At 46.6% G+C, this 13,904-nt stretch overlaps 1 protein-coding gene across 3 annotated transcripts in view; it reads left to right on the top strand.

The window, feature by feature from the left end:
• The first annotated feature begins 2,333 nt into the window (after window positions 1–2,333).
• The window catches only part of mtss1la (MTSS I-BAR domain containing 2a), a 36,426-nt gene continuing 24,855 nt past the window's right edge, over window positions 2,334–13,904 (top strand). For 2 of the 3 annotated variants that reach the window (XM_074677554.1, XM_074677552.1), the window contains exons 1-3: window positions 2,334–3,025; window positions 8,025–8,086; window positions 8,192–8,265. In XM_074677554.1, coding sequence (XP_074533655.1) covers window positions 2,957–3,025; window positions 8,025–8,086; window positions 8,192–8,265 — 205 coding nt within the window. In that variant the 5' untranslated portion in view covers window positions 2,334–2,956. The remainder of the gene's footprint in view (window positions 3,026–8,024; window positions 8,087–8,191; window positions 8,266–13,904) is intronic. The other variant, XM_074677553.1, reaches the window with a different exon arrangement.

Below are 13,904 nucleotides of genomic sequence, written 5' to 3'. Positions count from 1 at the left end.
TGTTCAAGTCAACTTATTACTGGATACAAAGCGCCGAGGTAAGGTATTTATCAGAACTGTTACGTATTGCTATGGTTTGAAATGTGACATCAAGAAAACGTAGCAGCTGGCTTTATGTAGTGCTATCGGCAGCTAGGTGCTCCGACGTATCTATATGCTAACATGACAACAAGTAAACACTGTCAGTTTGTATGTAGCTGTCTAAATTTAGCTCTTAGCCCCTGTGTTAGCCTTCAGATCATGCTCTATCACTCGCCTGTTTAACTTTCTTCTTCCCTTCTGTCCTTTTTTCTGTCTGTTAGGCTCCAGTGTCCACCATCACTACAAAATTAATCACAGAAATCGTTTTCAGCAGAGAAAAGACATATTTCTCTTCTCATGCTAAACTTCATCAGCCAGTGTAATGTTGTCATAGAGACTTAGACGTGCCGTTAATCAATCCGGTCCTGCTCGACCCATTTTGAAATAAACTGTAACCTGTAATATTGATTAGTACAGCAGATAAGTGAAAAAAAATCGTTTAAATGGTGATGCAAGCATGAAATTTGGCACAAATACTATCTAAGAGCCACTCTTTTGAAATAAAACGTTAGACACTCAAAAATTCGAGATGGCGGCCATTTTTCAATTTAGCCGCCATTTCCATTAAACACTCATTATTCCAAAAGTTGGAATGGTGATGCAAACATGAAATTTGGCAGAAATACTCTCCAAGGGCCACTGTTCTAAACAAAATGTTAGACACCCCAAAATTCAAGATGGCGGCCATTTTTTCTATATGGTGTCCATTTTTAAAAGACTGGTGCCATGTCCATTGATTGCTCATCATTTCAACAGTTCAAATGGTGATGCAAGCATGAAATTTGGTATAAATACTCTTTAAGGGACACTCTTTTGAAATAAAATGTCAGACCCCCATAGTGTTGCTATGGTGGCCATTTTTCAAGATGGCCGCCATTTCTTTTGAACCCTCATTATTCCAAAAGTTCAAATGGTGATACAAACATGAAATTTGGGACACTCTTTAGAATAATGATGCTAGACTGTGCAGGGTTACCCTGTGCAGAGCTATTAGACCTATGAAGACCACAGGCATACCCTTGTTTCACGCCTTCACAGGTTGTGATATTGTATCAGCCATTTGCAAAAAAGGCAAAAAGACTGCCTGGCAAACCTGGTTTATTTGTCCTGAGGCCTTGCCATCTTTGGAAAATTAAGTCAATACCCTCATGTACTGGCTGATGGTGACCTTGAGATCCTGGAGAAGTTTGTGGTCCTGATGTACGATAGATCAAGTACAGCTATTGGTCTGGATGAAGCTAGACCTGACATGTTTGAAGCCATTCCTCCAACAATAGCAGCTCTGCTTCAACACACTGAACATGCTGCATATCAGGCAGGCTGCATATGGAGTCAGGCAACCAAGTGTCAACCAAAATCAGAGAGTCCTGCTGACTGGGGATGGAAACGGTTGGCGAACAATGGTTGGTCCTCTGGAGAGTGAATACAGCAGTTGCACAAAATTGTGTACAACTGGCCAAGTGTGGCTGCAAATCAAAGTGCTGTGGGAGGTGCAAATGTTTCAGATTGGGGTTCACCTGCACAGCACTGTGCAGCTGCAAGTGTGAATAGAAAAGTCAGCAGCCAGTTCGAGTCTTAGGTATGGCTCAGTCTTTGTGTTTTCAGGTAGACCTATGGCCCAGCTCTTCATCAGTGTGTCTCTAATTTTAACAGTGAACTCCAGTTTTTAGTTTAGTTTTAGTGTATTTTTTCCACTAATTATTATCAAAAGATATTCTAAGTTGAGTTAGTAAAGTCAGCACCTCTATCTTTCATTTGTCAGGTTTACCTACTTTGCAGGAAAACACCTAGTCAGTCAGAGCTGCTGTTGCCTCAGGAACTGGTCATGTTGCTATTCAGTATTAGTTGCTAAATCATACTTTTGGTGCTCTGTCAATTCAGCACCACAGCTGAGCTACTTACTCATCTGTCTTCTTGTTTCCCTTTCCCCTGAATTAAATTGGACAGGTCAAGGGTAGAGAGTTAGACACAACACAGTCAAATAAACACTTCTGGCCTTCAGGAATGAAATTTCAAGTGACTGTAAAGCTGTGTTTCCACCAAGCAGTCCGGGTCGGTTCAGTACGGTTTGGTACAGTTAAGCCTGATCCCGTTTGCGTTTCCACAGCAAACTGTGCCCTCTCATAGTAGGTGGCGTATAAGCCAGATGCCGAAAGCCGCAGCTGTTAAACAATACCGTGACGCTATATTGTTTGCGTGGGGGGAGGAAGGAGGGGGTGAGGGGTGATAGGAGGGGGTGTTCCTCTGTCTCCCCCATAGACTGTATAAAACAGGTCTCCCCTCCTCTTCACCCTCTTTATGTTGAGAAAAAAACTTGACCAGCCCCCTTCCCATTCCCATGGATCGTGTTACGGGAGTCTCTAGTCTCGAGACATCTGCTCCGCTAACAACGGAGCGCGTCCCCGCGTCCCAGACCTGCGACCGATCCCGACTCCCGAGGTGCCCCCTCCTCGTCGTCGTCGTCCTCCTCCTGCTGAAGCCCTCTACCTCACAACAGTGCTCTCTCCGTTATTCGTGCTAACTTAGTGATAATGAGGAGCAGCGGTGCATGTGCCCTCCACGTTTCCCGGCTATAGCTGACCCGGCGGAAGCGCGCGCCTGCTCCATCCCTCTCGTGCGTCCGAGCGGCAGCGGAGCGAGCGAGCGAGCGAGCAGCGGCTCCCGGTGCCCCCGAGCAGCACATTTCTTTTTGTCTGTGCGCTCCGCAGGCTGCGGGCTGATCCTGTCCGCGGCTGACCCGTCGGTGTTGCCGGGGAGGACGAGGAAGGGCGGAGGGACGAACACAAGATCTCCGTGTCCGATGTTTGAAAACGCTTCCTCTGCCGGATTTCTACTCTGATCTCTCTCTGTGAGCTTTGTGTTTGTTTCTGACACCATGGAGTCGGTGGAGAAGGAGTGTGGAGCGCTGGGTGGATTATTCCAGGCCATCGTAAACGACATGAAGGTAACACACACACACACACACACACACACACACACACACACACACACACACACACACACACACACACACAGGTTTGAATCAAAGTGGGGAAAACAGTCATATGTGACCTCCGTGCAGCTCTGTGGCCGGTCGGACGCTTGTTTTTACTGCCTTTGTCTCTTCCACCGGGTCCTCCCCCAGTGGAAACAGCGCTGCGGGACAGACCGAAGGCTGAAACATGTTTCTCTTTGTGTTATTTGCATAATGTGCAGCAGGTCTGTCACACGCTGCTTCAATCTTCAGGGACTTTGCTGTACCAATCCTTGCACCACTCAAGGCACTTAACAACAGGGCACCATGTTTGCTGTGGGGAGTTTTGATGTGTTTGACTCTGACCTTTTAGGAACCAAACCCTGCAGAGGTTTTCTTTTAATGGAGGAACAAGCTGTCAAAACTCGAGGACGGTGTTCATTATTTCAACACAAATGTTGAGGTGCTCTTTGACCCCAAAAAGTGTCCCCCCTCCTCCAGACTGTGTGGTTTTTATTCTGGATTTAATATTAGAGAGAAAATGACTTAATCAGCTCATCGTCCTCAGCAGGAAGTGTAAAAGGTCACAGAGTATGCTCTCTGATGTTTGGCCCCAGGACGGAGACCGATGATTCACTAACATCACAAGTCCTTCACTTTTCTGCTGGCCTATAAATGATTTCTTCTTCAAGAACTGGAAGTCTCCCATTATGTTTAATACACATGCAGAACAGTGTGTGTGTGTGTGTGTGTGTGTGTGTGTGTGTGTGTGTGTGTGTGTGTGTGTGTGTCTGTGTCTGTGTGTGTTGGGGGAGGGGTCAAGTGAAGGAAGTTGAAGCAGGGTGGTCTGTTGTTCAGCACAACAGATGGAAAGTGTGGACGTATTCATCAGCTCCCTGCGTCCTTGGCGTGGAGCTCACTCATGCTGCAAAGTGGAGCATCAGGCAACAGCTGATTCCTCATCGATCGCCGGCTCTCACAGACATTCATAGACCCCTGAGTGAAGGCAGCTCTCTGCTGTTCTCCGCTTTAACATGTGTGTTTCTTTGTGTGTGTGCTGTGCTTGGACACAGAGAGGTGGTGTCAGAGAGAGGCAGCCTGTGTATTGATAACCAGCACTGATGAATGAGAGCGAAGCCCTGAGTCAGCACGGCGTCCCCGTCCACTGTCTGAGATCTGACCTCATTCCTGCCGCCTCACTGGGCCACGCAGGCCTGTCAGAGCAGCTTGATCCCCTCCCTCCCATCCCTCCCCCCAGGCTGGCCTTTCTGTGCTGATCGTGCTGATTGTGAACAATGTTACAGTGCCATGTACAATTACCTACACAATGAACACACAGGCAGCTTGGAAACTTCAGCAGACTCTGCAGACACCTGATGGAGCGACAGGAGGAGGTGATGGAGTGCCTGTGGAGGCTTTGGCTGCTTGTGGAAAACTGTTAGTGTGGGCCAAAAAAAGGCAGAGAGGACGAGCAGTAATGTAGCACAGGAGCCATTAAAGGCGCTCTGTAGAGGACTCAACATGAACTGATGCCTATAAACAGACATTTGCTGCTAAAAATCATCTGTTGGATGGAATTTCTTAGAAACTCAGCTCCAATCATGTTTCTAAAAAACGCTCCTCCCACTGTAAAAACAGCAAGAAGAAAAAAGACAACATCACTGGGAGTTTCTAGAGCTACCTGCTGGCTTCAGCACAGGCCCTCAGAGGCTGGCTATCACTCCCCGAGGCTGTGTCATGGTCACATTATGCAGCTCTGAGGGCCGGGGTGTGTGCTGGAGGACTTCTCAGATACATGTGTAGTTTTAATATTTAGATCATTTCAGTAGGAAAAACTCTAATTACTGACTTTTTGTGAGATCAGACAACCACCATGCTCCATGCTTGTGGCTGTGGTTCCCAAACTTGGTTCTGCAGGGCCCCCCTTCAGGAGATGGAGACATTTCAGCATCCTCATTGGTGGATAAAAAGCTATGTCCAGACACACTTAAAACACACAGACATGTCCTCAGCTGCAAATGAGTGTATCATACACAACCTGTAAATGTGTAACCCATGGGTGGTGCTGAGGTTGGTGGATGGGCAGGAAGTATAAAGCTTAGTTTATGCTTGACAGGTCTAAGGGGACTGTGCAGCTTCGTGTGGATGAATGATGTATTTTTTGCAGCTTTGTCTCCTTATGCAGACAATTTCAAGCAGAAAATTTCAGTGCACCTCTGAAAATTTCTAACTTCCGCACACAGATGTGTGGATGACCCGTTGCTCCTGAGTAGGTCAGAAAAGTCCTGGTATTTATATGATTCATCACACAGAGAGCACTGTGATAGACATGCATTTGTAATACACTGCCCCTTGCAGTTTGGGAGTGGACACCACGGGGAGTGTTAAAAAGCTACAAGTGTTCTCTGGTGCTGATTCTGTGCGTCAGGTTTTTTGCTGAAACTATAACTCAGCCAATTTGATGCTTTTGTTGTCATTAGACTGGGGATGCAATGAGCAGGGGTTTGATGGTGTGATGGTTGTCTAACTGACAGTGTCACTATTATGATTTATTTTAGTCATTGTATGGGTCCAGTGTCCAATCCAAGGTTACTGTTGAATTATTTTTTCCTTATATTGATCCATAGGAAACACACACAGGTACAGACAACTTAAGTAAAAACCATGTGCAGCTGCATTAAGTTTGAAGTTTGCCTTTAAGCTTTTAGCTGCACCTATTTTACTCAATGGGTATATAACTCTGTAACCTGGTCTCTCTGCCTTGGTTAAGCTGATGTAGCATAGCCTTTATGTCTCTTTAAGTATCAGCATTTTGTTCTGTGCTGGTTGCATCAAGACTTTATTTTCTGCCTCTTGTTGAGGGTGGCATCAGTAACACAAAGTGTGGAGGATTTTTCAGTGTGACAGCTTGGAGCGTGGAGCTTGGTGAAGGGCAGCAAATAAAGCTGTGACGTTTGGTGCTGATCCCCCTCCATTTTACAGTTACCCGAGTCCTTTCATAAAGCTTGAATTTAATATATTTGGTTGCAGGTCAGACCTGTTTTTGTCAGGGTTATCTGGACCCCTGTCATGACTCATGGTTTCAGAGATTCCGTAAACCACAGTCAGGACAGTGTTGGATACTAGGGTGTAACGGTACACAAAAATCTCGGTTCGGTACGTACCTGGGTTTTAGGGTCACGGTTCAGTACATTTTCAGTACAGTATGGAACAACGCAAAACCATTTGCTTGTTTAGCATGTTTATTAAACCAAAAAACTTGTTTTTCTGGTTTAATAAACTCTTCAAGCTCTGGTTGGTCGTTAGCAGCAGCCATGATGCACAATTCAGACACAAGCTCCTGTGGCTACGGAAGCTCTTTGATATTCATCTTTTGATTGGCTCACCGTGAGATGTCACGTCCACATGATATGCACATGATCGCAAAGCACGAATCACAGACCACTTTCCTCATGAATATTAAAATGCCTTCCCTGCACAGCCAATGATAGACGAGTACTCACGTGAATATTAAAGAGCCATATGCAGCGGCTAACGTAAACTTACTGTACTTGTTCAAATACAGCACTGTACCGAACCGGACGGCCTTATGGAGTGGTTCAGCACGGATACATGTACTGTTACACCCCTATTTGATACTATTCCTAAAACTGAAGTGTGGTGGTAATTAATAACCTTTAAAGCAGATCTGTTCCAAAAGGAGCTCATATGGGTCTTAAACTGGATTATCTTCCTGTTCTGACACAGAGAAGTCCGATACTGTCACAGGACACGTGATTATGACTGACAGTAAAGGTGGGGATGTTGAGAAGAAGTTTGGCCCTCTTCCTTTAGTACCGTTGAGTGCTGTCAGAATGCAGACCTAGTCATGAGAGTTGTTATAAAGTTGTGTTGTGAAAAGGAACCTGTCTCTCCTTCCTGTCTCCTTAGCAGAAAGTGTGAGCATTCATGTTTGTGGGAAAACCAACGCCTTAACAAAAGTCCTTGAACGTCACAGCCTTCCTGCTCACTCGAGGATGATCGTCTCGACCTCACTGTCCTCTGAGGGACAAAACACAGCAGGAAGAATCCTCCTTTCCTTCCTCCCTCCCTCCCTCCCTGGGAGCGTCTGGGTGTGAGTCTCTGCATGTCGTCCTGTTTGCCCGCTCCTTCACCCTCCTCCCTCAGCTGTCTTGGCAGTGTACTCCTTCAGGCTCTGGGAGTTGCACGCCACACAAGCTAATTAGACACCTGTTGGAGTCAAGTGCAGACAGCAGAGCAGGGAGGAACGAGTCTGTGAGGCATGAGGGCTCCTAAATCACCTTTGGAGCTCTGGGCTTCATCCAGGAGAGGCTGGGGTTAAACGCTGTCACTGCCACATTGCCACATTTGGAGGTTACTACAGGAACGATGAAGAGTTTATATTCGGCCTCCCTCCCCTCTCTGCGGCTCAGACTCCAGCTCTAATGGGATCTGGCCTTGAATGCGTTTTATGTTTGGCTTCTGTTCTTGTAGCTCAAGGCAAAGTGTGATGATCCCGGGCTAAATCTAATCCAGATCACTCAAACACTGGATAGACTACCTGCCCCCCCACTGCACACAAACATTCCTCTTATGAGCGCTGATACAGATTGAGCATGTGCAGCAGACATGTAGACACACATACCAGCTCAGGGAGAAGAAGCTGAGGCTGATCAAGGACAATTATAACATGAGGGAGCTGAAAAATCCAGCTGACCTTTAGAGAGACAAGTCAGAGCAGAGCGTTGATACTCCAACCTGTTTGTAACCTGGGGGAGAAGCTGTGCTCTCTGTGAGCGACTGTGACCCGTCTCAGTGTGTATTCAATAAAGGGGACAACTGGATGACGCAGACATGAAGCGTTTATGAAGCTGTACCAGATCCAGTCCCGTAGCAGAGGAAATCTTGTCTTCTCAACCTGCGCTTCATGCACTCCAAACGTCCTGGCCAAGAGGTTTGTTCGACTAATTTCCTTTCCCTTTCTTTGCAGAGCTCTTACCCTGTGTGGGAAGACTTCAGTGCCAAGGCCACCAAGCTGCACTCTCAGCTCAGGTACGTGTGGATCCAGCCACAGAGAAACTGTAGGGAGTCACAGCCATTGTGTCATTCGTATTAGTTCTTTGCATATTCACAGTGGAGCTGTGGATGTTTCCACAGGACCACCATTCTGGCAGCTGTGGCCTTTCTAGATGCCTTCCAGAAGGTGGCGGACATGGCAACCAACTCCAGAGGTGAGACAGAGTTTGTGTTTACCTTTTCTTCAAGTTGTCTAAAAACCAGCCCCCCTCCAGGACTGATGTCACACCCTCACTGCTGTCAGAATGTTTGCACACAGGATCTGTGAATGTGCATCATGCTGTGACCATGCTGTATTCACACATGCAGAAAATCACAAAGATCTTCTTAAACTTTTCAGAGGGAGCTTTGTTTCCTATGTCACTTGATCCTTGGCTCAGAGAAATGTATTTTCTGCTCAGCATGCCTCCAATAAAACCTATTTTAAGAAGGCTAAAAAGGGGGCAGCTCTCTGAGGGAGGGAGGTGGCTCAGAGAAGTGAAAACCTGATCTTATTGTTTCTTGGGTCTTAATGAGGTCTGCTGATCTGCTTTGTCACCCTGTGAGTGGCCTCAGACCGGCTGATTAACACAGATTTCTCTGGAGTCGATCATCGAGAGCAGAATGTAGGTCAAAAAAAGCTCTGTGAGCCTGCAGCAGCGTGCAAACGCTTCTGAGACCCCCCCAACACACACACACGCACACACACACACACACACGCACGCACACACGCACGCACGCACGCACGCACAAACACACACACACACACACACACACACACACACACACACACACACACACACACACACACACACACACACACACACACACATTGAGACATTCCGAGAGTGACAGCTGGTAGCCGGTCACCTGACCCTGCAGGTCACATGCCAACCTGCTTTAAACAGTCTGAACCTATGCAGCCCTTTGCTGACCACTTACTGCTGGGATAAACATCTAAAGAGCATTTGTTCAGCAGTGTTCACACATTCTCACCTGCTTCACTCCCATTGGCTGCTCTGTAACCGTGGCACTTATCACCGTGGCGATACCTGAGGTTACCTTGAATGATTCCTGATGTGAGTGCACATGAGTGGTTTAAGATGAAGTGAGGTAGCCTGGGGTCAGCGTGCTGGCTGCTGGCTGTCTGCTACAGTAAAACAGAGGCCCAGACTCTGATGGGGAGGACTTCAAAGAAAACATGGGCTGTAAAAAGAGGAGGAAGAGTAGAGAGAAAGATGAAGCAGAGAGAGAGAGAGAGGGAAGAGTTTAAGAGCTCTGGATGCATAAAATCCCTGTAAGTGTGTCACTCATACGCCCACTCACTCGCGGCGCTCTGCGGCCACATTAACTTCAGGATTAGTGTCATCCTTCTCAGGACAGGGCTGAGAGAGGGACGCTGGGATGTCAACTGATGACCACACAGACCACAGCTGGTCAAACTACACACTCCAAACTTCAGCATCACATCAAAATTCCTCCAACATTTCATGGCCACAGCATCCCAAACATAGGGCTTCTTTTAATCACATAGTCATTTTTCTTTTCTGCTTTCTTAAACAGTTTGGCTCCAAAGAAAGCAGTTGGTCTTTATTACCACTCTGGTCATAAACCAAACAGGGAGCTGACAAAAGGTTTAGTCCAGGTGTCCACGGGGCCAGCTGGGACTGTTTTCTATCAGCTAACTCTAAGTCTTCTGTGTTTTGTTGTGATCCAAATGAGCTGCCTGTTGGAGGATTAGACTAAAAGCCAAACTGTAGTTGCAGTCTGAATGAAAAGAATCAAATCTGTTATTTCAAGTCCTTATTTTGGGTCGTTGGCTGTACAGTGTTCAGTGGTTAAGTTAAGATTTGAGGAGCTAAACTGTGAATGCTGTTTGTAGATTATTTAAGTCACAAAACGAGGACCCTTTAAGACTAATTAAGTTAAAACTGACAGAAGTCAGGTTAAATTATGCAAAAGGAAAGTGCATGTGAAGTGGATGAAAAGCTGAAATGGCTCCTTTATAACTTGTGAACATCTGAATGTCTCAAAGTAAAAGCAGGAGTGATTATCAAGGTTAGACTGAGGTAACTCCAGCTAAATCTTAGACTCTACAAAACTGGGATGTAGAAGTGTTTTAAAGCCCAACTGCAGCGGTCACCATGTTGAAATACTGACCCACCCTACTTTCAGCTAGTGGTGGGAGGAAAAATGGATTCTCAAAGGCATCAGGATTCTTTTGTTTTACAGTTTTTAAATAGGGATTTTTTTTGTTCAAAACTCTTTTATTTTCAGCACGAAATTCTTCATTTTGGTCTTTGTTTATAAGCTTGGTTGGTAAAAAGTTACTGATGTCTCCTCCAGGGTGCAAAATGTTTTTCTTTGACTGTCTAGAAACATGATGTCAGGTCCCCTGAATGAATGCTAAAACCTGACTCACATGTGAGGAGCATTTTTTGAGAAAACATGGCTCTAGATTTTGTCTGTAGAAATCATCATCACCAATCAACTTTTTTTTTACATGGTCCAATGGTAAAAAGAAAACTCACATCACAAAAATATGAAATACCAAAGATTTGCAATTTAAATTGAAATCGGCACCCCAAAAATCGTGAAAGAGTGGAATCAGGGAAAAGCGTATTGTCCCAGCTCTACTTCCAGCCTCCTTGCTAACAGCTACAGTGTGCCCGATTGTCAGCATCGTCTACAGTGGTGCTGGTTTAAACTTCTACTCTTAATTACAACTAGTGTGTTCACGTGTTCTTGTACCTAACAGAAGCCCACACATGTAGGCTGATGTGCAACTCCTCAATAACACAACCACACACCCTAACACTTCAGCCCATTAGCCCTGTGACTGTTTCCACCACCATGGTTTCCTGCGCACAAACAAAACGAGAACAAAGCAGACCTGGAACCTGCCACATGGCGCATACACATTCACACTGCCAACTAGTGTTTAGGTGGAGTGTTGCATAGCAGTGCAGACTTTCCAGTGCTGCAGCTTGTAGAGCTCCCTGCAGCGCTGACCTCAGAAGGACATTTTAATATGAGTTTAAATGAGACTTTCTGTGCTTCTGAAGTCTGCCTCAAGTGGACAGACAAGGAACTACAGTTTTTAGCACTTTGTGAATTTGCTTAATGCTTGTTTTAAACCTGTCATTCAGCAGAAATAATAACAATATGGTGGAGGGAGTCTGCTGAGAAATTAACCACAGGACGATCAGACTACAGATCCTGATATCTAATTAACTTACGGCACCAAATGACCCGCAGAGGTAAAGTGCAGGTGAATCAAGACATGAATTAACCAAAGTCAACACACGTCTCATCAGCACAATGCCTCACTAACAAATCCATCATTGTGTTAATTTTAAATATTAAAGTGAAACATGAAACATAGAGAAAAGAGGGCGTGCAGTTTTATTTCAGCTGCTCCTCTCCTGTGAGAGCTCTGCGTGCTCTGAGCCTCAGAGATTAATTAGATGAGAGGAATGTCGATATTTACTGAGCTGGCTCATGGACGAATGGGATAACCTTTGACCCCTGGCTGCAGGCCCCATTGACATGGTTTGAATGTATTTGCTCTTGTAGCAGCTGTGATGTTGTTTATTATCCTGAAACACATGAAGGACCAGACTTCCTGGTGTTTTCACTTCTCTTCACATGAACCACCTCAGGACTGATCAGTGTTACAAACGGGACTAATGAAAGGCTTCACTGGCTCCTGATCACGTCTTCATGAGTGTCCCTGAGCCCCATGCCATGCTCAGCGCGTGTCTGCAGCCACCCGCCTCAGAGTCTGCTCCTCCTCATGGAGCTGATAGCACAGCAGGGGGCAGACCGTGTCAGCTGTGGGTCTTGTCACCCTGTTTCCCCTCTGGTGCTGGGAGACGGGCTGCAGCTGCTGGCACAGCTGGAGGTTTCTTCTTCTGCTTCCTTTAATCTACCTTTGACACACTGACCCGTCTCGTCTCCTAACCCTCACACACTCTGCAGACTGAGAACGTTTCACCCCGAGGGAAGCCACATCGTCTTACTCTGAAGTAGGACTTAAACGTCCTGGTCTGCCTCTGAGAGTATTTTGTTCTTTCTAGCAGCTGTGTTACATTTCTACACTCCTCTTCACCCAGCCTCCTCTCTGTCAGTGCGTGTTGGTGTGTCAAACTGCTGCACTCTTCATGTTCAGGCTTCCTCTTGCCCTGTTGTCCTTTTTTAGACTTTATGGTCACGGTCATGGCGTCAGTGTCTGTGTTTTATGAAGCAGCTGGAGGAGTCGCTGCCAGTCGTTTTGGCAGAGTGTCTGACAGCGCTGTTCCTCTAAGCTCTCTTAATAGATCGTTGTCCAAAGGCCCGGCTGCTCCTGTGAACCAGCAGCTTGCATCTGGCTTTAATAAAGTCCGGCCAACCACAGAATCTGTACTGGATGAATGTATGTGGAGGATTTAGCCTTTCAGAGATACATGTATAACTTTGTAACACTCCTGCAGTGTTATGGTCAGGTTGGTCAGGTTCATGGTTTTCTGTCTTGTTGGACTGTTTTTCCCCCACATGTTAAACTGTTGGATGTGGATTTAAGAGCGCTGGACTTGTGGGGGCTCTGTGTTTGGTGTTTAGTTGTTGCTAGGCTGGCTGACATGTGTTTTAGTGGACTTCATTTTCTCCTTTTTTGGACATGCTTGGATTAGATTGAGGTTGAAGAGTAGGAGAGAGTTCATGGCTAATGGTCCATCAGGGTATGAGAGACACGCTCTGCGTTTTGGGAGGGGGAGCTGAGCGGAGAGGTGGTGGGCTGGCCAGAGTGGGGGATGTGGTTGCAGTGGGATTTCCACAGCTCTGGGTATCCAGGCTAGGCAGAGGCGTTAAGCTAATCCTCTTAGCCCCACTCTGTAACACACAGACCCAGACTGGCCTCTCCTGGTCCTGATCAGCCTCCACAGTTTAAAGAGTCACACTTTGGGATCACAGGGACACACTGAGGTCTGTTTACAGCCTCTATCAATCATGTTTGTGCCTAAGGCTGCAGATAACACACACACACACACACACACACACACACACACACACACACACACACACACACACACACACACACACACACACACACACACACACACACACACACACACACACACACACTCAAATGACTTGGTGGGTCAGCACCTGAGCTGTCTGCTCTTTTTTTGTCTCTGTTTCTGTCTCTGTCTATGTCACTGTCTTACTCTCTGTCTAAGTCTCTGTCTTACTCTCTGTCTCTGTCTCTGTCTCTGTCTCTGTCTCTGTCTCTGTCCCTCGTTCCCTCGTTCCCTCTCTCTCTCTCTCTCTCTCTCTCTCTCTCTCTCTGTCTCTGCCACTGTCTCTGCCTCTGTCTCTGGCCTTGACTCTGCCTCTGTTTCTGCTCCAGTCACTGTCTCTGTCTCTGTCCCCGTCTCTCTGTATCGGTCTTAGTCTCTGTCCCTGTCACTCTGCCAAGTCCCTTTGTCCCTCTGTCTCTGTCCCTCGTTCCCTGTCCCTGTCTCTGTCCCTCGTTCCCTGCTCCTGTCTCTGTCTCTGTCCCTCTGTCTCTCTGTCTAGGTCTCCATCTCTGCCTCTGTCTTTGTCCCTCTCTCTGCCTCATTACTTGACTCTGCCTCTGTTTCTGCTCCAGTCCCTGTCTCTGTCTCTGTCCCCATCCCCATGTCCTGTCTTTATCTCTGTCCCCGTCCTTTCATCCCTCTGTCCCTCTGTCTCTGTCCCTCTGTTCCTGTCCATCTCTCTCGTTTCTGTGATTGCTGCTGTCTTTGTGCTTGTCTCTGCCTCTGTTTCTGCTCCTGTCCCTGTCCTGTCTTTGTCC

The sequence above is a fragment of the Halichoeres trimaculatus genome, unplaced genomic scaffold, assembly GCF_033239565.1.
Source record: "Halichoeres trimaculatus isolate MK-OKI-2021-1 unplaced genomic scaffold, fHalTri1.1 fHalTri1_scaffold_10, whole genome shotgun sequence".
NCBI classification, from domain to species: Eukaryota; Metazoa; Chordata; class Actinopteri; order Labriformes; family Labridae; genus Halichoeres; species Halichoeres trimaculatus.
Note: the sequence above shows the minus strand (reverse complement) of the source record. Positions and strands in the feature narration are given on the sequence as shown.